Genomic DNA, 27,535 nt, shown 5'->3' on the forward strand with positions numbered 1-27,535 from the left:
GGCCTACAGGAAGGGGGTGGTTCTGGGGTTCCCATTAGCCTTGAACCCATAGTTAGGCTGCAGACCCATTTTATTTTCCTTTCCTCTCTGCCAGATAGGAGTTTGCCTTCAACACACTTCAGTCATTGAGCTAGCTAAGAGGCTTTTGTTAACAAAAAACCAGATGCACCACTAAGTTCTCTCCTGAAAGGATCTTCCTCCTACCATAAATGATTCTGAGTTTGGAAACCCACTGTATTGTGCAAGACCTATTCTGTGTGAATACTTCAGCCTTCCAGGACATCCAAAATGAGTGTTATACAAGTCTCATGTTCATTTTATCAGTTGGCTTATCACTGACTAGCTAACACTGACAAAAGAGGGTGCCTTGCTAGCATGGCAATTCCATGTGACTACTGACGTATTAAGTGAATGTCCTCCAAGTTGCTGAACTCTGTATTTGATCTGTTTTAATTTGCTTTTCAATTCTTTTGAACACTTTATGCATAGTTATCCCTGTATGAGTGATTGGGTGCTCTGTTGCTGAGACTAGGTAGTGAAGGAATGGGATTAATGCAAGATCATGAAGACTCCATGAGAAAATCTATGCCACTTAATTTTGACACTTTACTTACATCTAGTTACATAGGGAAATATTTATAGCATGATATTAAGTGCACTGCAGTGTATTTGGTAAGTGTGCTTAAATTTTAGTGAGATCTCACTGCTATGGTCAGTATGACATCTTTGCTGGAAAGCGAGAGCTGGCTCGAGTTTTCTGTGAAAATTGTTGAGCTAGGGAAATAGTCAAGTGGGTGTTAGCCATTTGAACCCCCAAAATAGTGCTACATATACTTTCTTTGCCTGTTTTGAAGAGATAACACTAAGTATCATATGTGAGCCCATACAGACCATGCTTCTATCAGACAGGAATTAAGTCTGACAATTCCTGTTCAAAATGCAATCCAACTTCTTACTCTTTAAGGTCAGACAGCTTCCCAGCAGCCATGTCTTCCTGTGACAGGCCTGACACAATAAAGGCAGAAGGAAGTTATTGTCCCCAAGACTGTCCTGGCTCTAGATAATGCAGGGGAAAACTTCCCCTGTTAAACAAACCTAACATGGGTCACTCCTCCTGATGGACACTTTCTCAAATAAGGGATTCTATGCTCAGCAGAAGCACTTTAATGAAGAGGCATCTCCTAAAGGAAGCAACAACACAACAGCCTAGCCCTGGGGAATAGGGAAAGGAATCAAGATGAATACCAACAGAAGAGAAAAGAGGGTGTGGAGATGGGAGCAGCACAGAGGGTGAACAGAAGCTGGGAAAAAAGCAAATGGTCACAACCATAGGCCAGGGCACGCAGGAATGGATGACCAGTCAGCCTTCTATCTATTGCAAAGCATCTCCAATCAGCAAGCACAAAAGCAGCCATCAGTGAGCGCTACGTTCTACATAACCCTTTTACTTATTGCACTCCCCTTATGGATGCACTGAGGCCTGGAAAGCCTCTTTCAGCTCTAACCTTGCATGTGCCTCTCAGTTATTTCAGTAAATACTCAGTAACATTAAAAGCCTCCTGCATAAGGTGACCTATGGTCAAAACACTGCCAAGTTATGAGATGCCTCAACCCTTTCCTACTTCAGCAAAAGGAATGCAATATTCAGAATGAACACTGCTGAAAAGAACACAGGATTCAGAATAAGAAGTATCATTTCACCTCTCCAGCATGTAGGACACAAAAACTGCAGTCTCCTTGCTCATGTTTTTTCCTCTGCGAGAGGGGTAGGGAATAAAATAAGAGTAAGGCAGAACTGGTACCTTTTCTAAGAGAACACAGAGACAGCTTTCCACTGCCCTGCAGGACTCCCACAAACCCTTACTGGCAGGAGACAAGGCAACTTCCACTGGCTCCTGGGGGATTTCACAGGTTGTGAGCGGCTGTCAGAAAGCCCTGATAAAATTGTGCTTTTCAGCTGACACCACCAGAAATAGGGCTTTCCCCTGAGTTAGGGAGCACAGCCTCTCAGGGTGAGCCCCTAGGTGAAACTCAGGCAGAGGTCTGAGGAATGAACCACAGCATACAGACTGACCCCAAATTTCTAGGGGTCTTGGGATTATGTCTGCCACCAAAGGGAGCTGTTCCCTCCAAAATAGTTAATGCATTTGCCTTCTGTCTTGCAGCAGAAGTACAGCTTTTGGTTGTTCTGCATTTGCACCAGGAATTTCTTCTGCAATGCCTAACACTGGGCCAACAATACTTTATCATTACTATCCCCGTCCTTATTCTCTGAGAAGCCTGAGTTTAAATACACAACTGGAAAGTTCAGCACCTGCAAATATCTTTATAATTTCTGTCTAAGGCTTACATTCTGTGATCATGCTTTAGCACTAAGGGTGGAATTAATCTCTGTGGGGCCATGCCATGCAAGTCGCTCATGATGCTCTCAGCTGGAGGGGATTGGAAGAACTGCTATACACTTTCTGCTGATTATTAGCACTGGGATGGATGCCAATCACTACAATGTGTTTGCCACAAATTGATCTCCAGAATAATTAGTTTTAACATGATATAATCATGGAAAAATCTTCTTATCATTAATATTGTCAGGATTGTTAATATTTAAAGATATTTAAAATTTAATATTTGATGTTAATATTAGAAAATATTATCACTGTTAATTATGAGAATAATATAGGTATTATGTATGCAAAGAAAGAAAAAAATGCAATAACTTAAATGAAAGATAGAGCTGCGTCTGAAAGCATGAGCTGGGATGCAGGCTCTGGAATTCAACCTTTTTCGACTATTCTGAAGAAATTGATAACATTTTTATATTGTGCAACAGTATCCAGAAGCAGTCCATGAGGAATTGAGCCCTAGACCACTTTGTTCTGTATTGCCAATACAAAGAAGAGAGAAGAATTAGCTCTATAAAGGAAGAGATGGCTTTATTTAGTCTAAGGACTGATTGATAGAAGAATCACAATAACTTTAGACTACCATGTTAATACCTTGTGATTCAGAAGTATCAGAAGCAGCAGAGTATGAAGATGGGATAAACAGAGTAAGACTCAACAAGGCAGCAGAAAAGTTTGCCTTTTACTTCTCCGCTGAGAACATCTCCCATTAAACTTCTCTTTCCCAAGAAATCCAACCTGATTTATACAAACTTCCTAGGCTACTTACAGTCGCCTTATTAGTGTATTCAATAAAACCACAGTGGTCAAAAAAAGACGTTCTGTTCTTTGTGAGAATTGTTGATGTTTTGAAATGCCTTTGGTTCTATATCAGGCAAAAGTACTGGACATTTTAATGAAATTAAATATTTGGAATAGTTTTGAGCAAGAAATTTTGAAATTAAAAATGTTGGTGTTTTCCAGCAAAACAAAACAGCCAGATGCTCCCAAAAAACTTCAGTTTGAATGGAAACTTAAAACAAAATGTACTCAGATAATTAAAAATAAAATGTGACTGACACTCAATTTAGGTCACACATTCTATAGCATGTTTTTTTGATATTGTGCATCCTCTAAATCGGTTCTGAAGTGATGCAAAAACCTACAGAGGTCAGTTACGAAAAATCTCAGCAGTGTCTGCTGCTGGAAGGCCAGGAGTTGGAAGGGAACATTATGCTTTTTGGAGGGCAGCTTCCTGCAGACAGTGGCACCTCCTTGAGTATGAAGGCACCCAACATCCAGAGGATTCCCAGTATGTTTCAGATCCTGGGCAGTTTGGCACGGTGAGAGGTTGGCAGGGGCATGAGGAACAGCTCAATACAATACCACTAGTCTCTAAATTATTTCCAGAGGAATTCCTAGAGGAATTCCTCCCCTGCTCAAAACTGCTCCATGTACAACTCCGATACTCAAGATCTGCACTGAGGGAAGGCACATTTTACAGAAATTCACAGGAAAAAAACAAACAAACAAAGCTTCACACAAGATCAATAAACCATGTCTTAAAACAACTGGATCCCAGATGATGCACTAAAACATACTACAGGGAACAAACACGTATTGGGGAGGGAATGGATTATCTTACAGCCTACATAAAACCAAGCAACAACAAAATGATTAATTAATAGGCAAAACCTTCTGGAATTTCTCTAGAAATTCTTTCCATGGAATGTGAAATGATGGGAAAAAGTGATCAGCAGTGGTTAAAAAGAAAATAAAAATCTGAAATAGCACCGGTCAATGTCCTATTAAGATACTGAGAATGCTTTCCTTTTAGAGATAAAATATTTTAGCACATTTATATCACAACAGAATTAATCCCTCTAACAATCTCTGACTGTCACATTGCATTGTTTACTCAGAAACACTCTAAAACCTTTACAGCTCCTGTACAGCTGCATAAAATACATGCAGCTCTGAAATACTGTCAACCAGGACAAAGGATTGCAACCACTTAACAGAACAGAGAAATCTAAAGAAAAAAAACCAGACTAGGCCAAGAAATGAAGAAAAAGACCATGTCCAACAGAAACTGGATGCTCTACAGGAGGGGGCAGCATGTCGCTCAGCATCACAACTGGAATCTAGCAGAGCCCTGTCGTCTGTTCCCATGAAAATGCACCCTGGTCTCTAAGCTGCATCTTTTCTAAAAGTCACGTCCTGCTGTGTGCTACAAGTTAAGTGGGAGCAGAGAAGATACCGTATCTTCATCTGAGTTAAGTTCCCCTTCTCCTTCCCCTTCTGCAGTTTTCCAGCTGAATGTCACTATGATATCTGACTGATTATCAAATGCACAGATTTCAGAATACGTAATTTTTGTCCCTGTTCCTGCCCAACAGAAAATTAGGGCCTTCCTTATTTCTGGCGCATTTAGCTTGCGGGGTGTGAATGATGCCAGGCAGCTCATCTCTAAGAGACCAGGTATGTGTCCCGTGTGGTACCCTCCTTGCTGCCCCAGCCAGGGGCAGCTGCCCTTCAGCTCCTGCCTACTGTAGCCAAATGCCTGTGACTCCATCTTCCCCTGGTCCACTGTACAGCCGGGGCACCCCTACCACTGCCCGCCTTTGCCAGCACTCCCAGCCATGGCAGCCCTGGCCCTGCATACTAATTGGCACATTTAATGACTTTCTCTTGCTCTCCCTCCTGTCTCCTCCTGAGCTGCCGTCTGGGAGCAGAGGAGCCCGGCTGCCATGGAAACTGAGCCTCCAAACGCCCTGAACCTGCTGTACCAACCTTTGGAGAAGATTCCGGTGGTGAAGCTCAAAAAAGGGGATGCTCGAGAGGGCATAAAGGTGGAGGAGTGGGAAGGGGTAATGCTGACCATGGCAGGAACGGGTCTGGGCTGTTCCACCAAGGCAATGCACAAGCTGAGTGTACAGCACACATAAGAAAGCAGACATTCAGGGGGAAAACAGATTAACCCTCTATTACCTAGACTTTTCTTCAAAATGCTTCAAATGCTTCTCAACCCCCTCCCTCCCGTCCACTCACAGTCTGGATCAAATACCCCTAGTGCACGCACAAGCCATGTCGTCACAGGTGTTTTGACAATCCCAAATGTCACTCACACATGTGAAGGACTGTTTGTAGCTAGAAAAAGCGCTGGTTACAGTGAGTGAAAGGTTCAAGTGGGCCCCAGGCCCTCTACAGCACAAGCTGGCAGAGAAAAAAAAACCTGCCTAGGCAATAAGGCTGTGATCCTGTGCCCAGCCTTTCAGTCCTGCCTTCCTTTCCCAGGCTAGCTGCAGGACTGCAGTTGCATGGAAACACAGCCTTTGTGGCACCATCTGTGTGTGCTGATGCCTTTTCTGGGCAGGCACCTAATTCAACTACAGCTCTGTGTCCAAAAACATTCTGGACCCCACTTCAGGCTGTGTGGCAATGAGAACTGTGCTTTTGGCCACGGTTCTGCCTCCTGAGGATTTCTGGGCATACAATGGAGCTAAGATGAGTGTACAATTAAATTTGAGTTAGCACCCAAATTTCAGCCTTCAAAGGACACCATCACTTGCACCCAGTCTCCTTGTAAGCTGTCAGGCCAGCAATGGAGAATCTCCTTGGACGTCCTTTTTCTAAGCAAAGTTCGCCATGATATTGTTTATTCATGTAGGGAGCCCTCAGAAGGTCAATAAAACTGGCTTTCTTCCAAAACCACACAAACAAACAAACAAAACAAGGAAGAAAAAAAACCCACTGTTCTTTAGTGGAACATTCAGAAAATTTTAGACTGGGTCAGCACTTTTCTGAAGACTAGATGGAGCTGATTATGTCCCAGGCAGACTCTCTCATGCAAGGGATGTAACAAATGTTTCAACTCTCATTTTCTGTACCAACCGCTTGAACAACCAGCATCATGCTGGGAATTTACTTCAGATCCAAGTCAAAACACACTGTGCCATGAAGCGGTGCAGGGTTTTGGAGCTGAAGTACCCAAGACACCCAACAAAGGCCCTGCTTGGTATTCCTGTGAGGCAGGGGGATCTACCGCAGTGCTGGCTGGGGAGTGCAGTGAAACAGGTCTTAGGCATGACAACTAAGGACAGCCCAACCTGCTTCCCACAGGGATACTTCCTCTTTAACTAAGACCAGCAAAAGACTTCTGCTTGGACTTTTTCTTTTAGGGACTTTAAGTTGTCTTGCACCTGGTCTTGCCATTAAGGAGACAGAATTCCGACTGACTTGAGGAAGACAACTGCCCCATTATAATTTTAAAAACACTAGGTCTGTCACACATGAGTTGTTACTACAGCACAAATTGGTGCATAAAAGATGAAGAAGTGCAGAAGGAGTGTTTGCAAGTCACTTACAAGAATGTCTAACCTAAGAGAGAAAACTGTTTTACAGGGTTTGCAACATTTGTGTAAGCCTCCCCTCTCACAGAACTGAGAGTGATTTTATTAAATAAGAAATAAAGTTTGAAACAGAAAATGTTGGAGTATTACAGGAAGGGAAGAAGATTTTTTCCAAGCAAATAGAGAAGTTGGTTGTTAATGTTACCAGGACCAAATGGCATTCACCCGACTCTGAAAGTATGCAGGTGGGAAACTGCAGGTGCATGACTAGCATTAAAAGAGTAACTGCCAGAGAGCTGATGCAGGGATAAAAACCGTCTGTCTGTATCCTCCTGAGCAGAATGGGATACAAAAGCTTCTGTAGAAAAGGATCCTACTCTACCAGCCTAATGGTGGCCCACAGGGGAGTCAGGATAAATGTGAGCAAAGGTGATCTAGCAGATGAAGCATATGTGGATTTTCAAAACACCTTTGATAAGGCTCTACATCAAAGATTATTAAAAAAAAACTAAGCAAGGTTTAGGAAAGGCCTTTCTATGGACTGAAGGCTGGTTAAAGGACAAGAAGCGGCAAGTAGGGCTTCAAGGTCACTTCTCAGGATAGAGAGAAGGCAGTAGTGGAATCCCCAGAGGTCAGTGTCAGGACCAGCAGTGTTCAACACCTTCATCAATGGCCTGCAGGTGGGAGGGCACTGTCAATTAGTTCAAATGTGGGAGTGATACTAAGCTCTTGGAGAGGCTTTTGTGAGAAGAATCGCACAAAACAGAAAGAGTGGGCAGCAGGTGCAGTTAACTACATGCATGATAAATATGTGTAATAACCTAGTAACCTATGTCTACACCCAGCACTTGTCGCGACAACTTGGGAGGGAGATTTTGGAGCCATTTCTGACACCAACAGTTCAGTGAGCAGCAGCTGCCGGAAAAACTCAAGACACTGAGCATCATCAGTACAGGTACTAACAACACGGCACAGGGCATAAATCTACCACATTAGACAGAGATGGGCCCCCCGCATGCCTTTAGTGCTGTGTGCAGTTCTGGTCTCCACAGCTCAAGGAGGTTGTAATGTGATTGGAGAGGTACAGAAAAGGAGAACTAAAATGCTTAAGTTGAGGCTTACAAAATCATTAAAGTGATGGTTTACTAGCAAAGTCTGAAATACTGTAACACGAGGACACCCAATGAAATTAGTAGGAGATAAGTTCAGAACAGACATAAGTATTTTTTTACATAATGGGTATTAAACTTCTGGAACTTGCCACAGTTTATGAAGGTAGACAGTGTTAGTAGGTGCAAACAAGGATTAGACAAGTTCATGAACAACTGGTTCATAAAGAGATAGTAATGGGAACTGGCTGGAATGTACCCTAACACCCCTCATCCACAGATTATAGATTCTGGAACAGCATAAGAAAACGCCCACAAAAATTGCCCAGAGATAGGGCAGATAGCTTACAAGCAAATGTGATTTACACTTAACAGGCTCAGCCATTTCTTAGAAAGGCTGGACTGTCACATGCGTATTAAGCTTTCTCAGGCAGGTCAGGACAGTCAGGACAATATCTGGCTTGTCAGAGAGAATTAGGCCAGAATGAGGAGCCCCAACTATCTAGGAGGTGACTAATTATGAAGATGGGCCCTGTTTGCACCTCACTTTATTGCCTGTTGTCACGTACCATGTGTATTTCATATCAGGAAGACTGGGTTAAACCTTCCATTTGGTAGGGAAATGAAAAATCTCCCTTGCATGTTGAATTCAACTGTAATGAAATGTTAGAAGATCCTTGGCATTTTACAAGAAGTCTTTGGGAGTTGGGTTTCTGAGCAGGTAAACTTGCTTATGGGTAGTGGTTAAACGCAGAAGCATTTGTGAATGTACTTCATCAGTGCAACTGATCACATGTTTACATCTGTATCATTTCTGTGTAAATATTTTTTATATCACATATATATCACTTTTTTTTGTTGTTGTTCTGGAGTGAAAGATTCCAGTGACACTAGCAATCTAAATGTGCATTGTAGAAAACATTTTTAATTACAGGATCTAATAATGTTTTTCCACAGAACCTCTGTTTAATTCTGTACATTTGCTCAACTGTGCTCAGCCAATGAGGGAACTGTTAAATATTTCTTCTTCATCTCATCACTTGGTGTGTGGCCACCTGCCTAAGTTGTTCCACATCTAACTTTATGCAAACATAACAGTTCCCCACAATGTGTCAGCAATGGGATTTACCCATGGAAGGTTCAAATTGCAGCAGGTTCCTTATCTACCGGACTAACTATGCTGTCTCTGAACTGCTACACTAAAAGAATGTAAAATGGGTCAGCACTGGGAACAAGTGTCAGAATAGTGGTTACAACAAACCTCTTCTCTCTTTGCTGACTTTCATAAGAACAAGTGTTCATCCCACTTGTGGGATGCCGAGGAGGAGGATATGCTGCCTTGGTAGGAATACAATGGGAGAGATGTGGCAGGAGGGAACATAGCCTGTGTTTCTCCAGATACTGATGTGGGAGCCAAGCCCTTCTCACCAGTGTGCTGGAGTGGCTTGGGCAGTCATGCAAGCCTAACCTTAAGCAATGCAGCGGAGAAGGCTATGAGGACATTTTATATTGGGAAGTGTTTAGCAACCCACCTCCATGAAAACAACAATGCAGAGATTTGGGGTTGCACACTTTAATGCACATGAAAGAACCAAGTTTAGCATTTACACACCAAAACCTTTTGAAGCCAAGTAAGTATCCATGCCTTTTAATTTCAGGACTTCAGTCTGACACACTGGAAACTGTTTTTTCTACAGAGCAGAATAAAGTGTTGAGGTGAAGGGGTGGAAATTGCAAGTCATGAGTTGAATGCCAGAAGAATTCTGGAAGGAAAAGTAAATTTTTTGTTTTGTTTGTGTTTCATGGGGGTGGGAGATTTGCCATTCAGATGGTAGTAATCTTGAAATAGCTGCCTGGTAATAACTATAATTTAACCTGCCTGTCCCCAGACTCCTTTTAAATTCTGAGTACTTGCTCTGTAAAAGGCAGAGGATTATCCTATATAATTAAAATTACAGCTGCAGAGAGGTACTCTCTGGGATTTCAATGTGGACCAAAAGTTCCACTGCCACCCTGGAACTTGTGTTTCCTGCTATTCAAGGCTCCCAATGCTTGCAATGGAAGAACAAGACCAGAACAATGCACCCAGATACCTGCTGGAAATCAAGGAGATGATATTGGTGCTATTCAACCTGGTCCCAGCCTCAGCAACAGAATGGATGAACCATTAAGTGAACTTTAAGGCAACTTCCATTGGTCCCTTTCTAACAGAATACTTTTTTTTCTAGGTATTGTAGGGAAAGGTTGAGTGAGACAGAAATACCATTCACCTTTTGAGAATAACAGGTATAGGTTTGCTTTATTACATCTTCTGCTATTATATCTGACAGGAAAATTAGCCTTTGTCCATTTCCCCATTTCTGCCATACAAGACTCAGGAAGACTGACTGCCATATGGGTGTCCTGTTTGTCATATCAACATTGGACTGCTGCGCCCTTCATTATCGTATTGGAGATCTCCAGCACTTGAACAAACCTCCAGAACTTGAAAGCTCTAGACAGTGGCTAAGGTTGTAATGGCTTCATGCTCTCTGTGAAAGAAGTTTGAAGCAGGGCATATAATATGCAATAATGAATGTGATGAATCTGCTATACATTAAAACTCCAGTGAGAACCTGGCATAATCCAGCATGGAATTCCTTATGCTCTTACCACTTTGCATGCAAAGCTGTAGCTTTTTGACCTAAGGGTTAACTTTCACCTCACTGAAACAGCAATGGTCATAATAAACCTTGTCACAATTAGAAGCCACTCATGTTTTTGAGTTGGGCACAGGCTGAAAAGAGAAATTCAAATTCTCACCCTTCTTGAAAAAAAATTCAAACCTGAAGAAAATAGAAGGGAGATACAGATGGAGCAGAATAAGAACTACTTACATGTTTTCATCCTTTAAAGTCTTCTTCTGACTTTACCTAATAACAAATGGAGGACACTGGGAAACAACAAGGTCAAAGCAATATTTTCTCTGACTATGGCCAGACAGAAGCATCTGTAAAAGTAGAACCCAACCTGCCTAGAATGTGGAGTGTTAAAGTCTAATTAAATCTAATCAAAGTCAAGGGAGGGGAGACTGCATGCAGAATCAAAGAACAGATTTTCCCAAACTCACAGAGAGGATACAAAGTCAGGCCCAATTTTCTGTTGCGTGTGTGGTTTTGTAAGCTGTGAGAGAAGCTAAGAAGTTACGAGTTGCAGAGCTACTGGCAAGTATTTTCATATATCAAAAATATTTTATTTTCAAAACTTCTTCATTGCCATGAAAAAATCAGCCACTTTAAGCTGTCTTGCAGAAATGCTAGTAACTCTACTTTGAATGTTCTGTGCAAACTAACGATGGGGTGAACTGATCCAGACAAAATTAAGTATCTGTTCTTCAAACTGTTACCCATGTTGACACTCTGCTGAACCAAATACTTCTGACACAATCAGTAGTTTTGCTTCTTTATGTGCTTCAAGGTACCAGCTACGAATTGTGAGAGGCACGCTGAGTCCTCTGGTCCTCTTGTACCCTACCACATCATTCGCATACATCACATCATTCCCTTCATAAATTGCACAGTACCACCTTAAAATGAGACGGTTTTCTTTCCAGTTCACAGGCTATCCAAGAACCTCATTCCTCTGATGGTTAGAAACCTTCTTCTAGTCTCTTGCTTAAATTCCTTCATGGTCAGCTTGTACTCATTTGTTCTTAGGCAAACATGATCCTTTAGTTTAAATAGTATTCTTCCTTCCCTGATGTTTATTTACTCTTCTGATGCACTCATACAGCACAGTCCTTTTAGACACTCCTTCAACAAAGACTTTAAGCAGGAATGCTCTGGTTTGGAGAAGTTTTCTGTCTTTCCCACAACCAGGAAAAAAAAAATGCTTGTTTTTCAGCTGGATTGTTTAATCAATACAGTTTGCTCAGTGGCTGCACCAGGTGCAGAAACACCTGTGATGGTGCAGAAAAGCGGATGATGCAGGAATTAGGTGTTGAGACTAGGAGGAGAGCAGGACCTTCTCTTTGGGCAGTAGAGCTGGCTTATGCTGCTTAAAGAGTTCACTGAACTCTTTGTCTCCCGTAATAAAACAGGATGTTCATGTCCCACATCATTTGGGGATCTCTTCTCTAGGCCTGTTTCAGGTTTAGCCTTCATGTTCTCGGTCCCATTAGCCACTTTGCCTATATCTTCATATTCATCACTGTCCTTTCAATACCTCATGTTAAAAGTTAATTTTGCTTCCAGGCCAAACTAACTCTCCTTCCCACATCATCATGTCTGTAGTGGCAACACTTTCCTCCTCATTCTCTTTACATTTAAACAGTCAAGGGACCTTATCTTGTTTATTTTAATATTCTTTTCAAAGTCAATCTCAAATGCTTTTTGGCACTCCCCACTGTATCCCCTTTGCCAATTAGCCTTTCCCTCTTGCATGTTTTTGCTCACTCCCAGTGTCCTTTATGAGGTGAAATCACAGATCTGCAACTTATTGCTCCCCATCTTTGCCAGTGATGTAGGGACACAATTCCCAACTACTTTCTGCACTTTTATTTAAAGAAAATCCATATTTTCCCAATACTTAAGCTGATCCTAACAACTGGTTCCCTCCATTTCTCAGAGTTGACCCTCTGAAACAGCAGTAGGACAGTAAGAAAACAGGTACTTCCAAAATTTTGAGGTCACAGTTATTCATTCCAAAGCCAGGAATTCTGAGAATCCCAAGCAGTTTTTAAATCCATCACTACCCTGTGAGCTTCACTTACAATAGGAAATTGTTCAACTACAGGCACAGAGTAATTGCCTACTTTATGTATACCTGAAGGCTGAACAGATCCAGATCTATTCTTTTTTTGTTTTCTATTTTTGCTGCCTTTTACCTTAAAGAAATCTATTAAGATGATGTAAAATACCACCAGATTAAAAGGAATAACTAGGAATGAAGCATATATTTTTTTCTGATTAATTGTGTTAAGTAACATAATGCTGTTCTCCATATCCCTAATGACATACCTAAGAACATACAAACACAAGCTACCTTTAAAGCAGCTAGCTTGGACTTTGTGACTAGTACAGGCTGATAAGTGTATGTCCCAGAAAAGGAGCATTCATCCTGCTTCTGAATAGCTTTGCAGTCTGCATCAAGCTCGTGTCACAGTTTCAGAGCAAGCAGCTCCTGCAGACTAGACAAACCTTCAGTCTCACATTGTACAGTGGAGCCATACAAGCCTCTCTGTGAAATTCCTTTGTATTTCTTAGTTTATGCCATTTTAGCTGTGCTTAAAGCTGTATTTGAAGGGCTTCTTACTGCGTGTAGTACAGCATAGCCTTCAGTTTCCTCCTTTTCTGTTTAGTGTTTTATTCTACTAACTAAAGCTGATCAGGACAGAAAACAAGAGGGTTAATATTGCATAATATGTAGTCATATACAAGCTGGCTCAGCTCCAAACCCACTGTTTAGTCCCTCTCCCAAACACCGTGGAAACATTTGTGCGTTCCTCCAAGCATGACTGATGTAAAAAAAATCACAACTGTGTGTGCCTATACAAACAGGTAGGAGTTGTGTAAAATGGATCTTTTGATCACTCCCAACAGATTGCCTGCTGCAGAAAATGGCAATATTGGGCCTGTATATCTTAAACAATATATAAGCTTTTTTTGTAGATTCAAGTAGTATCTATCAGCTTTCTGCTGAGGGGCACATTCCACTCACTGTGTATTAGCATTGAGCTTCATTTTAACGTGGTTATGCTTTTCCCACGCAAGTCGTCAACGCTACATTCTTTCTGGCATGAGAGACCAGTCCTAGAATACGTGTGGATACTCAAGGACCATGGAAAAGTCACTTGACTGAAAACTGAAAAATTCCCTTTTTCATTGGTGCTTTCAATGTAGAAGACACGACAAGACGTGCTGCCAAAATTATGACATGAAATATTCAGTTCTATTTTGATCTCTCTTTTTTCTCTGTGTCTTGTTTTGCTAAAGATGATTTAAAACTCTGCTTGCTGAATCTAAAAAACAAACAGCTCATGCATATGACAGGCTGCCAAGAATGCAGGACCCTGCCCTTCGCTTAGCTCACAGGCAAGAAAAATCTCCTACAAGGATACTGCCAGCCAGCTACGCCGCACTAAATCTCACCATCAGAAAATAACATTGGCAGCATAATCAGCTACAAAAGGACTGCATGCAGAGCAGTAACTTGCAAAAAGCCCAGTCTATCAGTTAGCCTTTCAAAGTGACTTGATGGTGACAGGCATCTGGTAAATCAATCTGGAAAGAACCTATGTTCTCCAGATAACATCACATTTTTATTTTGTGGGTATGGGCTAAGGCAGTATGAGGAAGGTAGATGACAAAAACATTAGGACAATTGATTTGGAATCATCATGTCTGTCATTCATGTTGCCTCTTTTTTTCCCCGCCCTTTGTATTTATACTGGCAGTGAATCAGTTGCATCACTGATGTGTTATCTGAGAATATTTGGCAATATATTTAACGAACATTTCTTTATCTTCCTAAAATTCTATCAGCAAAAAAAAAAAGAAAAAGAAAATGAAAGAGAAAAAGAGAAAGAAAATGAGAGTAATTTCTTTGCGCTGATAAGATTTCTCCCCTTCTGTGTACATCATTATATCCAGATTTATAGGCACATAATCTTGCAGGTCATAAAATAATTTGAAGGACTCCCTTCACACACACACCTTGGAATGGATTAAATGATGTTATAAAATAATCTCCTAAGGGAGGCTCAGACTGCATCACATTTTACCTATCAGTTGAAAAAAACGCCAACTTACATTTCCAGCAAAACATTTGTTTGCTTCATGGTGTGGCATGCAAGGATTGGATCACAGGCTGATGTGGGGTTTTTTTCACCCTTTAGATACAGCAGCAAACAGAGAAGTGAAAACAGATGTAAAGCCATTAAAAATTTGCAGCTGATAAGAATAAAGGTAAAAATCCTGTGCCCAGTGACATCAATGCCAGTTTACTCATTGGTCTGGAAGCTAGACAAGTTTTCATTCTTTGAATATGTACCAGTGTCTGTCTTCTACAAAAATTGTATAGGCTACAAAACTAACTGCTTAAATCATATTCATTTTCAATAGCAGCAGTAAAAAAACGCAGTATTTTGTGCTTTAAAGTATCACAATCTCAGGGTTTCTTTATCTCTAAATGGCTTTTAATCTATTTTATTTTCACTGTGTACTCTTTTATTACAATGGCTCATTATTTTTTGTACATGTAGATTTGCAGCCTTTTACGCTATTATCAAAAGTCTCACACTATAGCTCTTTCTTAAAGTCCTGGCTTCTAAGCATGTGATTATGTGAATAATTGAAATGACATTCAAATGTTCCCTTCCAGGACTCACAGTTGTGGAGAAAAGCTTGAACACAACTACATGGAACAGAGGATTGAAGTGGGGTTTGATGAGCCCCAGGTATCACAGGTGGCTATCATTTAAGCTTCTTCCAAAGTGTATCCATCTCTACCTTGAAAATAGTTGGGCTTCTTTGTGCTCTGCATTGCTCCTGCTGAAAGGGCTTTTCCAGACTTCTTATACTTACAAAATTCTCACTTACACTCTCAATCATGCCAGTGCATACGCATTTGTTTCTGAGACAGTAATGACCTTTTGCTTGAATGGCTCTTTAGCCTCCTGATTATATATATCTTGCCCAATTATATTCCTTGTTCACAATTCTTGCCCTTAGCAAAAGGGCCCATGAAGGAAAAGAAACTTTTCAAAATCCAGCATTTGTTTGCTTGCTTAATTTAAGAATTTAAGCTGAGTTGGTGGGTAGAGAAGTGATTAAACTAATGATTTCTTTTAATAATTAGAGCTAGCAATGTTGTAGCATTGCTGGTGTGGAAAAAAATGGCAGCATATGTATTTTCTGTAATGTTGCTGAAAATGGTTTGGTCTCATCTACATCAGCATGGATACAGATTCTCGAAAATCCTTGCTGACCATTCATTAGTTGCTTCTCTAACCTGGGGCCTACCACATCACTGTTCTTCATGACTCCACTCTGAATAAGGTGGTTTAAGCAAACTCCTCAGAAGTAAAATTAACCTCAAAAAGTATTCTGATTTCATACGCTTTGCTACCCATTTGGATCAGTTTCAACCAATTTTGCAGAGTTCCTGCATATGGGAATGTAGCTCTGCGAACAAAACCAAACTCAGTCTTTCCTCTTTTCCTTGTCACAAAGGAAAAAAATGCCACAGAAGATCAAAAGCATGATTATTCCAGGTAAAATCAAGAGTTAAAATACAATTTAAAAGCTAACTACATTTGAGTAGCAAAGAGGGAAGATGTAACTTGACCAAAGTTATGCCTCCATAGGCTTTAAACTAAGGCTCATCTACTCAGCATGTTAAACTATTGAGCAACATAAATATGTGTTGGGGAATAGCTTGAAAACAGACAAGGCAACTTTTGTGTCTCATCGAAGAACAACACAAAGATATAAGACTAAATAAGGGAGTAGTTTTGAAACCTCATTTGCATCATTTCTCAGGGTTGGTACCTCTATATGAGCATTTAAATGGGTCTGACTCCGCTCCCAAATCAAAGACATGAGACATCACTATCGCAGTATGAAGGCCCGGATGAGAAGAACTGGCTAAGAGAGGTAGGAACTGGTTGTATACCAAATTTAATGCAAGCCCTTTCAAATCCTCAAGGGCTGGACAGCAGCTTTGCAAGGGCACTGTTAAGGGATACATAAATAGTAACTTCTGAAAGTAAATTCAAGGGTATTAAGCTAGGTATGTTTCTTGAAAGCATTTCAGTACACGGGGAAGAACGAAATAACTTCCTGCATATATGGCTTTTCTTCTGCGGATTTGTTTACATGCCTGATGGAGACAGAAGTATTTGAATCACCATGATCTTTATTCTAAATTTTTTATCTGTCCTTGATATCAGATGCATATTCCTTCACTCACCTTAAATCAGGCCTTCATCTCTTCCTAAAGTTAGGCCACAGCTAGAAGCTTGACAGCATTTTTTAAGTGTTTGGGCTCCATTTTATGTAACACTAGATTAATGCAAAGCCAAGTTATCTCTGCAGTATAATTACAAAGTTCCTGAGCCTGCAAGATGCAAAATGACCTTAGTTCTGGGGACCTCCCCTTTTGGGAAGCTTGGAGAGCTGTTCCTGACAACTTGTCAAAAACTTAAGTACCATTCATGATGTCTGATACTGAAAAGGCTTCACAAAGGCATATGTGTTACAACTACACAGGTAACCTAAAGCACATCCAAGCTCTCTGTCACCGATGCCAACAGGCTCAGATTGACCCAAGTCCTCATTAATGACTTCCCTTCCCCTCCATATTGGAGCAGACACATGCAAGCTGCCTGGCTGGTCTGGTGCTTCATCAGACAGCCAAAGGACCCACAGAGCAGTGAAGACCTAAATGACCTGCAGTATCACACACTGCTTCCCTTGTTCCCCATTTCCACTCACCATCAGTAGCTCTTTGGTATGCATGCACTGATCATGAGAGCTAGATTTGTAGGCTCTGCCCTGTTACTAGCTGATGCTGTCCTCTCGTCCTCTCGATCCATCCCGTTATGCATAGCACTTCATAGTCTAATTGTTTAGGTCTTCCTTTCTGTGCTTCCTGAGTTCTGTGAGCCAAAAGAGTGCCCATTGTTCTTTGGGCTCAGGGAAAAAAAATGCATATTTAGGAAAACTGCCTAGCAACTGCTTTCCTTACTGCAAGAAGAGAGGTCATTTGCATAAGAAAACCTTCCAGCTGGAAGCCTGCAAAGACTCTGCTGGGAGCTGATTCTGTGACCAGTCCTCAAAGGAGAACTCCCATTTAGTCCTGCTCCCTCTGGGTGGCCTTTCTGTGCTTTCCACACCATCAGCGGGGGCAGCTGCAGGGTCGCACAAGTGCATCAGTGCTCTGCAGTTTCTGACTGTGTTCACAGAGATCTTTTTTCTCATTTTGTTCCCACATCATCTTTTCCTCACACTGTGTGCATCACACATCACAAAGTCAACAGCTTCAGCTGCTAACCTTTGGATTTCTGTCATTTGCTTTGCAGATTTCCTGCCAAAAGTGGCAATCTGCAGCACTACAGTACAGTATCTCCCTCTCCAGATATTTACACATTGTTCCTCTCCACAATTACTAAACGGCATTAACAGTCTGCACAAAGACCTGGCCCAGGAAGAAAAACTACAGAAATCACTTCATCATTTCTCTTGCTGTCATATGCCTGGTCTCTAGAAAATATTGCCTGTAAACTTTTTGCTTTCTGAAACTCTGGACAAAACACTGGCTCTAATAAAGTCAACAGAAAAAGCCTCTACTAATAATGCAACTACAATCTAGCAAATGCTGAACAGGATTGGGATTAAAGACATTGCCCTCTTATGCACTAAAGGTCTAAACAGTGGTCAAGTCATTTCAGCACCTGCAAAAATGGCTTTGAAGGGCTATACTGCTACTTAATGGAATGAGCCGATTTCGATCAGAGTTCTGCAAAGCTCTCCAAATTGCAGTTCGTAAAGCTAATTTCAATGTGTGAATCATTGCTTTCCTGCAATTTATATCCATATGTGTGGTTATTTTTGAGAATGATTCAGTTTTTGTATATATAATTTTAAAAGGACTTTTAAAGTTAATGAACATCTGTGCTAAGAGCCCCTCAACAGAAAAGCTTGTGTCAGCCACCGGTGATGCTGACTGTGTAAACTTCCTGCTATTCTATAGGCATGCATACGGATCTTAACGACTGCATACAGCAGGAGTAACCCCACCGAAAACAACATCATTAAAATGCTTTAAAAATGGGGTGGGAAACCCAAAATTTCCACTCAGCTGAAAAATGTAATATCTGTTTTATAACCAAAATGGGACCAAACAGTAAATTCTCAAAGCTTTTAACAGGAGCAAGCAGAGGGAAAATTTCCATTTGAAAATTTCCAAACACTTTGATTTTTTGATTGACATACATTCAGAGCTTTTAGCTATAGTGTGGTTCAACATGATTTCTGCATTTTCTGGCATATGTTTCTAGCTTGCTTCCTGGCTGAACTTTCTTTCTCAAGATGAACCTATTTCTTGACATCCTGCATGAGAACCACACTGGTGTAAATCTAGTGGGGGTGGATTTACAAAGGAATAATTAAGACACCCAGATTCAATGGGTAATCAAGTAACTGTTCACAGAAGCAAGGTCTCTCTGCTTTAGTTTGTCTTTTAATCAGCTCCATTTTTCAACCTAGTCATTATGTTTTTCTGTTTCTGCCCTCTCTACACTCTTTGATCTCACAGACTGAAGGAGAATGTGCTCTAGAAGCTGTGGAGCTGGCTTCCCACTTGCACATTTCATGTGAGAGAGGGCTTAAATCTAGCAAAATAACGAATGTCACAACCTTTCAGTTAAAAATCTCATTTTCTGTATTACCGTCTTGTCACTAAACCTGCAAGATGGAGTTTAGTAAGAACGCACTGTCAAATACAGCATACTATGCATGCTGGACATATGATGTTTCTTCTCCTAGCACTAATATGGAAAACTTTCTTGGACTTCCCTCTTAGGGTCTGTGTCAGTGAAAGCAGATGGAAACAGAACTATAAGTAAGACCAATGACCCTGGTGTGAAGATGATGAGAAAACTTCACTTGGGAAGTGACTAAATCTGTAGCCATGCTAAAAAAGATGGAACTGTACTTGCTTGAGAGAAAGCTAAATTTGGCCTCTCTGTGTAGAACTGAGCAGGTTAGAAAACTGCAATTCCAGACAAAACACCAGCAGTCAGGGATGCGTAAGTAAGAGCTGGGGAAAAGCATGCTTCCTGCACACAAGAGAATATATCCTCTCATGGCCAAGTAGTAACATACATCAAGCCATGCTGCTAATCCTTTAGCATCAGGATAAAGCCGTGTCCTGCTGCATACAACTTTCTAAATGCTGACATGGTGGTGACCTTTAGGAAGCTCCTAAAAGCCCTCTAAAATCATTAGGGCTAATTCTGCTTGCAATTATGCTACTTTAAGTTCAGAGTTACTGCACTGACTTCAAGGCACCTAGTTCGGATTTACATCTCCCTAGCTGGCCCATTATTTACTGTATTGCTTCCAGTTGCATGTAATCATCTGTGCACGTCGTCCAGGGCTGCTGGAACCCTCTGTCCTCCCCAGCACTACACATGATGCAATAAGCCTCTGACGGAGGAAGAGAGCTGAGAAGTCCATGTAGGGAAGCAGATAATTTCCTTTTGAGCAATGGATGCAAAAATAGCAGCTAATAAAAAGCCTTCAAACTGTGCCTTCAAACTGTGACAATTCAATAAACACACCTACGAGGATGCCTTGACAAGCTGCTTGACTTCTCAGTAACTCTTTCTTGCTTTCTTTAGTGCAGCCTCCTCCAAACTCCCACACACAGGTATTCATCTCCGTAGTGGCAGCTGAGACCTGCAGGTGTTTGCTGCTATTGCCCTTTCAGAATAGACAGACACTTGTTCCTCACTGTAAACATTTGTATCGTGGTGCTTGCCTGGCTAGTTACAGCCCAAATAATGATAAACCAGACTTTTCTTTTTTTAGCCCCTTGCTGTCATGCATTAATTCTCTTTGCAAATAGGCATTTCATACTGGAAATAGCTTAAACGAGATCACTTTCTGGTGATTATTTTACTAGCACTATCTTTTAGCAAATGTTTCATATAGGGAGTCACCAGAAAAGTGTATTATGCAGTTGCCAGAAATACAGCATTCTACAGTATTAGGCTCACACATGAAGGAAGGACTATGCCTAGCAGGCAAGATGGTCTTTGCCATTTCACTACTCTAATACTAATGTTATTTCACTGTATTCAAACTGCTTGCTACTTTGACTTCACTAAGGAAAGCGGAGATCTGGATTGGGACTGTTTGCTGAGCTCTATAATAGTCCCAAGTGTCAAAACTGTTTCTCAAAAGGGGGTTTGACCTTTTTGTGTAGAGAGAAGATCTGAAAGCTGGGTATTTTTAAAATTGGCCTGGAACAGCAAATTGTGTAATCCTTAGTTTTTCTGGAAGTCTTCCTGGGAGGCTAAGAAGTATAATAACTTCTCACATCTTAACTGAAAGCACATGGGAAGTCTATGATTTAAAAAGACATCCTTTCCCAAAATATCCACTTAACATTAACATTAAATAGAACTGATCAAGAAACAAAACATCAAGACACAAAGCCACAAAAATCTATGAAACTTCCTTGCAAATCTTTCTCACTCCCTCAGCTGTTTACTTTTTGGTACCATGATTCTGTTTCTTTAGTTCTTTACTCACCACCAAATAAGACAAGACCTGATTTTTAATTTTTTAAAAAAGCAGCCCCCAAAGAAGCTAAAAATAAGAGACAACAATCTTTATCCACCACTAGAGGTACAAAATGTGCCAGTATGAACCGCAAAGTCATTCACTGAGTGATTGAAACAAAAAAACTTCAAAAAAAGGGGATGTTCTTCATTTGGAAAGAGTGGAAGATGAGAGTGGCCCAGGGTGCTGTTTGAGAATACAGTGACTGTGTGCCAATGACACAGGCTATGCGAGTCTAGGATGTACTGTGCAGCACGTTTTCATTAGATGCTGGGAAGTACCTCTGATCCAAGAATGTACAAAATCTCATTTGGAAAATACTACTCACAGTCCTAGTGATGTCTGTACCAGAAAGAGACACCAAATCTGCTGTTTCACACACTGGAAGTCATGGGAGAAGGCTACTATAAGGAGAAGAATAATGAAAAACCTTTTCTCCTGACAGTGTGCCACCTTTAACCCTCCAAAACAGTCCAGGAGGTGACAGGACTACTTTTTCTAAATACACTTGAGAGGTAAAGACTAGGAAGGGAAGAGAATAATGTGATCAAATAGGTGTACATTGGCCACATTGCTGATAAAAAAGAAAATTTGCAGCCATTGAGGTTGGGGAGCAGCCTTCCGGGGAAAGCCCGTGCAGCAGGATCCTACTTACTTGCAACATCTACTTTGATGCAAGGGGCTGTGTGACAGGACAGGAGTGATCCAGGAGTTAGAAATTCAAGCTTCAGAGACACAAGACTGCTGCTATCCAATTTTGTGGTATACCTGAGAGACTTTGGAGAAGCCGCCTGCCGGTGTTTTGCAGGCTTCTCTGTATTTCTTTATTTAACTACAGTCTTTCTTCAGGACTTGCATCAGTTGCCTGCATTTTTGTTTCCCCTCTTGCTGTATGATCTGGCTCTTGGTCAACTTCAGTTCCCACACTGCTCTGAGGCACTGAGGACAGGTGACAGGGCCAGATGTGCTCTGAGTGGCGTCACCAAACCCCAGTAATGCCACTGGCCGTAATGCCACAGACTGATGCAGCTGGCTTGTGCACTTACAGCATTACACAGTTTGCCAGCTTGGAAGGTAATTATCACTGAGATAGACTGATGGGGATTGCTGTCAGCTCCCGTTGTGTGTCAGGTGTGACTGACTTCCTAAGATCTCTCAGGAATTTTTGCCAAACATAACTTCTCTTTAGGGGCTTAGGACACTTAATACCCTTAACATCTCCTCCTCTTTTCCACTGGCAGACTGAAAATTTTATGGGGTTTGGTGCCTCATATAGAAGGGACTGAAGTGTTAATGAGTGTTGGGAGTTTTCTATTTGTCTTGAGCAGGTCTGAGATTCTTGTAGCTCCTCCTACCCTTAACACCTACTGCATGGCTTCCTGCAAGAGTGGAAGGCTTGGGCTCGGTAACCTATGTTGCTTCTCCCAACCCTACATGCTATGCTCTCTTTAAATCGCAAACCATGGTACAAAATATGGAGAAGATTTTGAAGTGAAACCACGTCACTGGATTTTATACTGAAACACATCTGCTTGGGTTCTTCTGCCCCATCTGTACCAGAAGTGGAGGAAACTAATTTGTGACTTATGAACATCTCTCGCTTCAGGGCAAGTTGGGCCTAAAGGAAGATGGAAACCTCACTAACAGCCCCAGTCTTTTGACAGATCCTTGTGCGGTTTGTACAAGTGGAGGAAAGGAAGGAGTCCTTATTTTCTCCACTGTTTCTTGCGCTGTTGCATAAAGGCAACTAAGTTATACAATAGCTAAATAGAGATTACACAACTGAGCTCCATAAATCTAAATCAGAAACAGTCTCTATCCTGCACTGGACAAACATAAAAATGTGGAAGGGTGAAATTCTGGTCCTAATGAAGTTAATGGCAAAGCTCTTGCTTACTCTGGTGAAATCACAGTTTCATCCAAAATCTTGGCTCATATTTAAAGCATATCCCTGTTAAGTTTTTCCAAGTACTGGGATAAGACAATCTTCTTTTTTTTTTTTTTTTTTTTTAAGCTTTTTGCTTATGATAAAGAAATGCAGAAAAGTATTTTAAGACCAAGGACTAAGCAACCACTTGCAAACCTGAACCAGAAGCCTAAAAGGGGCCTGATATACTATCTCTGTGTGCAAGAACAACTACTAGCAAAGTAGTTCTCCCATGCTTCAGTGTCAATACTTTAAGCCACTGAAAGCTGCTGCTGAGTCATACTACTTGGATATCAGAGGGAAAGATGGGAAACCCTGACCTGTGGGGGTCAGGAGTCCAAATAAAAAAGCTGACATCAACAAAACAAATAAAAGCCACTAATGAACCTGAGACCTAAGCTCTGCAAGTAAATAACTTCATGAAATGATCCACTGTGCTACAAGGACTGCAGTGCAACAGAGTGTCTCTGGAGCTGTTTGGCACACAGACCAAACTAATTACTTGACAGTTGTTTTATTTTGGCCTGGGGTGGACAGTAGTGCTGGGTAAGAAAAGCCACTGCAGTTTCTTCATGTCCCCAAGCTCATCTGGTCTGACTATTGAAAACTATTGCTGTTACACCGAATGCTAGCATGTACACCAGGGCTCCCCCCACCCACAAGATTCCTGCCTGATGAAAAAGAAAGGAAAAATGAACAGAGGAGAAAAAGGAAAGCTTGTGCAATCAGGGCCCCATATCACATGTATTCCCAGCCCAAGGGTTATTCCTCTGCCCCTCTTCCCTGAAGCACCTCTTAACAATTGAGCTGATTCAATGCAGAATGTCATTAACGATCTAACAGGGAACAAAGACTGGGGATCATCCTTATCTTACAGAAGCAAGCTATAAGTAATCATCTTGGGCAAATCTAACATCCTGACAGGGTGGTAGAATCCCAAAAAACTGATTCCATTGTATTAATAAAAGCAAATGCTGAACCATTTCTTGCAGAGCTTTCTGGAGCTGTGTAATTCCTTCCAACAAACATCAGATAAAGCTGTCAAGGTTGGGAAGGAATTGGTTCTATGTATGTGCTTAAGCCTGAGCAGTTAAAAAGACTCAGCCTGCTATAAACAATTAGGTATGGTAGGTCAGTGCCATCCCAGTGTCATCGCTGACAGTTTCATTGCTTAGGCCTGCCATGGATATAAATCTCCAGGCAACTGTCTGAAAAGTCATCATAGCCATGACTGTTTCATGACCAGCTTTTGACCAGCCCACACATAGCCCAAGCAGGGCAGGCCAAAACCTCACAGGCTCTACTGTAACTTCCATCACTGTGAAATATGGTGGCACGGCAGGCCATGGCCGTCCCTCTTCTGCACCAGCTAGAAGCCAGCTGGGACATCAGGAGCCAGTTAAATGGTCCTTCTTGTTTTTCTCACTGTGCAGAACAAGCAGCTACCCAACTTTAAGTTTCATACCCATCCATCATACTGCAAGCTTACACCACCAACTTGTATGGAGTCAAGCTACTTTACATCTTCATTCATCCTCTCTGACACTTTTCTACATCCTTCTCCTTTCATTCACGCTTGTTTAGTAACACTTCTCTACATTTCCCTTTCCTGCCTTGTTTGTTCCCTCTCTCTCATATCCATGATTTCACCCTCTTGACACTACTCCCTCTTTCTTCTCTTTTGTTACACCCTGTACCCCACAGATCCTCCCTTGGCTTCAAAAAAAGTGATGAAGAGGGAGAGAAGAAGGAAAGATAAGAGTGATTCTGTATAAGAGGCAGTGAGAAATGCAGTGTACCCCTTGAATGAGGTCTTTTAAGAGGTACCCAAGGACTATCCAGGTTACCCAGAATTTCCTTTGGTGAACCCCTGCCTCCACCAGGTCAAGGGTCTTATTCTAAATTTGTGCTTTATTGGGTAGAAGCTTTGCTTGAGTGCTCATGTGTAAGACTCAAGGATTAAACCCAGAGGTACATGAGCAGGTAAGATGATGCCAGAGTCCATACACTATCACATGCTGTGCCAGGCCTCAGTCCTCCCCAGAAAGTCCATAGGATTACTTAACTTCCATCCCTTTTTGCAGGTATTTTTTCTGCAGCAGTGAGTTACTAAGTTTTTCCAAAAATAAGCAGAGCATTTATTGTTCAAAAATGCTGCCTCTAACTGTCAAGGCCTTTGCAAACACTTACTGTTAAGCATGGACATTCATTCCTAAGTCTAATGACAAACATGGTAAACAAGTCCAGTCTCACTGAAGTACAGAACAGAGATGCGCCTCTAGTCCCAACAAGTACTGCTCATATTTCAGATACAAAATCAAGAAACCCTGGCCTTTGGTGCTCACTGCTGCCCTCACAAACACAAATAGAGGCAGTCATTACTGTTCTGTGTATTTTTCGAAGTTCTGAAGTGCAGTCATGCTTGTTTTACACTGACCAAATAGCTTGAAGTGCCAAGTTTCCAAAGTAACAAAATGTAAGAGGAATCTGGCTCATACTTTTACTAAATACTAGGTTGGCCTTTGGAAGAAAAGACAAAGAACAGAGAAGACTGTTACTTCTCAGATGTTAAGTGAAACAACACTCAATAATAATTCTTGTGTGTAAGTTCCTCTGCCCTGTCCAGCCTCAGGCGGATGTAGAGACAATCTCTTTCCAGGCATCCCACAAATACTGATGCTGAGGAGACATTCTCCTTTATGGACACAGCAGCAGCCCAAACTGTGTGGCTAAGGATGAGGTCTTCATTTTATCTATAAGGAATTCACTGGTGACAAGTCATGTGAGAGGCAGATATAGAAAACGTGCTTAAAGATGCTGAGTGGCTAGTCTTACAAGGATAAACTCTAGGGTTTATAAACTAACAGCTTGGCCATGGATTGCCTTCCTCAAGCCACAGGCACCTTAGCTTCAGTTCCAATCATGAAATTACAAATGTGGAAGGAAACAGCAAATGCTGCCAACTACATGACTTGCCACATAATACAAAGACAACAGCAGCAACAGTAATTAATGTACACAGTCCTGTTTATCTGAGCGATCCTAGAAGCCCTTTGCAAAGTTCAGAGATAATTTTATGGCAACGTAACTCAGGGAAAACAGCCTGGGCCAGAATAAATAAGGATAATGGGCTACACTTACCCACCACAAAACAATTCTTCAGCCATAAGCAGTAGGACTAAAGACCTGACTTCAAGCAGGAAAAACCTACTGACAGCCTTTCAGGTGCTGCGTATATAACAATTTCTCACCTAGTCTCTTCCTGAGTAAAGTAACTGGTCCAGTGCTGCTCTGCAGTATTTACACCTCCTCTAGTAAACTGAAACATTATACAATACACAGAAGTTACAATTTCCATTTGTCTTAGCAATATATAAGAACATGTAAGAACACAACTTCAAAGTGTTGGGCCAAATTTGATTACCTACCCTCCCTTTTTATCTGCTGCTGCTTCTTCTTCACTAAAGGCGAGCAAACATGCAAAATTTCTGCCCAGAGAAAAAGACCTTTCTGTGATTTATTATTAGAATATAAAGCCAACATATATAAACTAACAGGACATGCTAATCTTACTCTGATTAACAATCTCCAAATTTACCAAAACTTTGTAACTCAAAACCAGGTTCTCATATGCTAGCCTCTAAATTACCTGACAGACAGATGGTTGAGTGTAAAAGCAGAATCAGACACATCAATGTGGTAAGATGACTGAACAAGACCTAGGTTATTACCAATTACAGCAGTTCACTTACCCTATAGTAGTCCGTGCTGTACACATCTCTAGACATTCCAAAATCCCCAATCTTCACCAATAGGTTCTCACCAACCAGACAATTCCGGGTTGCAAGATCCCGATGCACAAAGTGCTGTGATGCCAGGTAAACCATGCCAGCTGCAATCTGCTGGGCAATGTGAAGCATCTGGGATTGGGTCAGCTCAGCAGGACGGTTGCCTTCTGCCATCAGTACTGCATCTGGTCCATGTGCCCTGCCCCAAAATACAAGCTAATTAAGTGATAGGCCATAAGCTGGAGAGGTGAAAGGCATTAGTGAGCCTAAAACCACACAAGTGACTTGCTCAAATATAGTAACAAAAAGGCCTACAAATTCATTGATGAGATAGGTGAAAATTTGTATCTTGGCTTTTTTCATTTACTGTTTTCCTTCATTGAGTGAAAGACAGGTGGTATGAAAAGCATTACACAACAGGTGATATATTACTTACGGAAGTAAGACACATATATTCATAATAATACCGCTTTGTCCAAACCCACCACCTTTCTCCTGTTCTATTCTGGTAATCTTTTCTGGAGAAAGACTGGCAAATGTAGCTGTTAGGTAACTGAAGAAAACCTTATCACTCTGTAGGAGTGAATGGTAATGAAGTGGCATGCATAGCGTCACTTTTCCTATGACCAGCATTCCTTGATTTCTACAGG

At 41.4% G+C, this 27,535-nt stretch overlaps 1 protein-coding gene across 3 annotated transcripts in view; it reads right to left on the bottom strand.

Moving 5' to 3' along the window:
* Positions 1 to 27,535, bottom strand: part of NTRK2 (neurotrophic receptor tyrosine kinase 2) — a 213,529-nt gene that overhangs the window by 16,470 nt on the left and 169,524 nt on the right. For all 3 annotated transcript variants that reach the window (XM_049795658.1, XM_049795659.1, XM_049795663.1), the window contains one exon: positions 26,850 to 27,084. In XM_049795658.1, the coding sequence (XP_049651615.1) occupies positions 26,850 to 27,084 (235 nt within the window). The remainder of the gene's footprint in view (positions 1 to 26,849; positions 27,085 to 27,535) is intronic.

The sequence above is a fragment of the Accipiter gentilis genome, chromosome Z (genome assembly GCF_929443795.1).
Source record: "Accipiter gentilis chromosome Z, bAccGen1.1, whole genome shotgun sequence".
Taxonomy (NCBI): Eukaryota; Metazoa; Chordata; class Aves; order Accipitriformes; family Accipitridae; genus Astur; species Astur gentilis.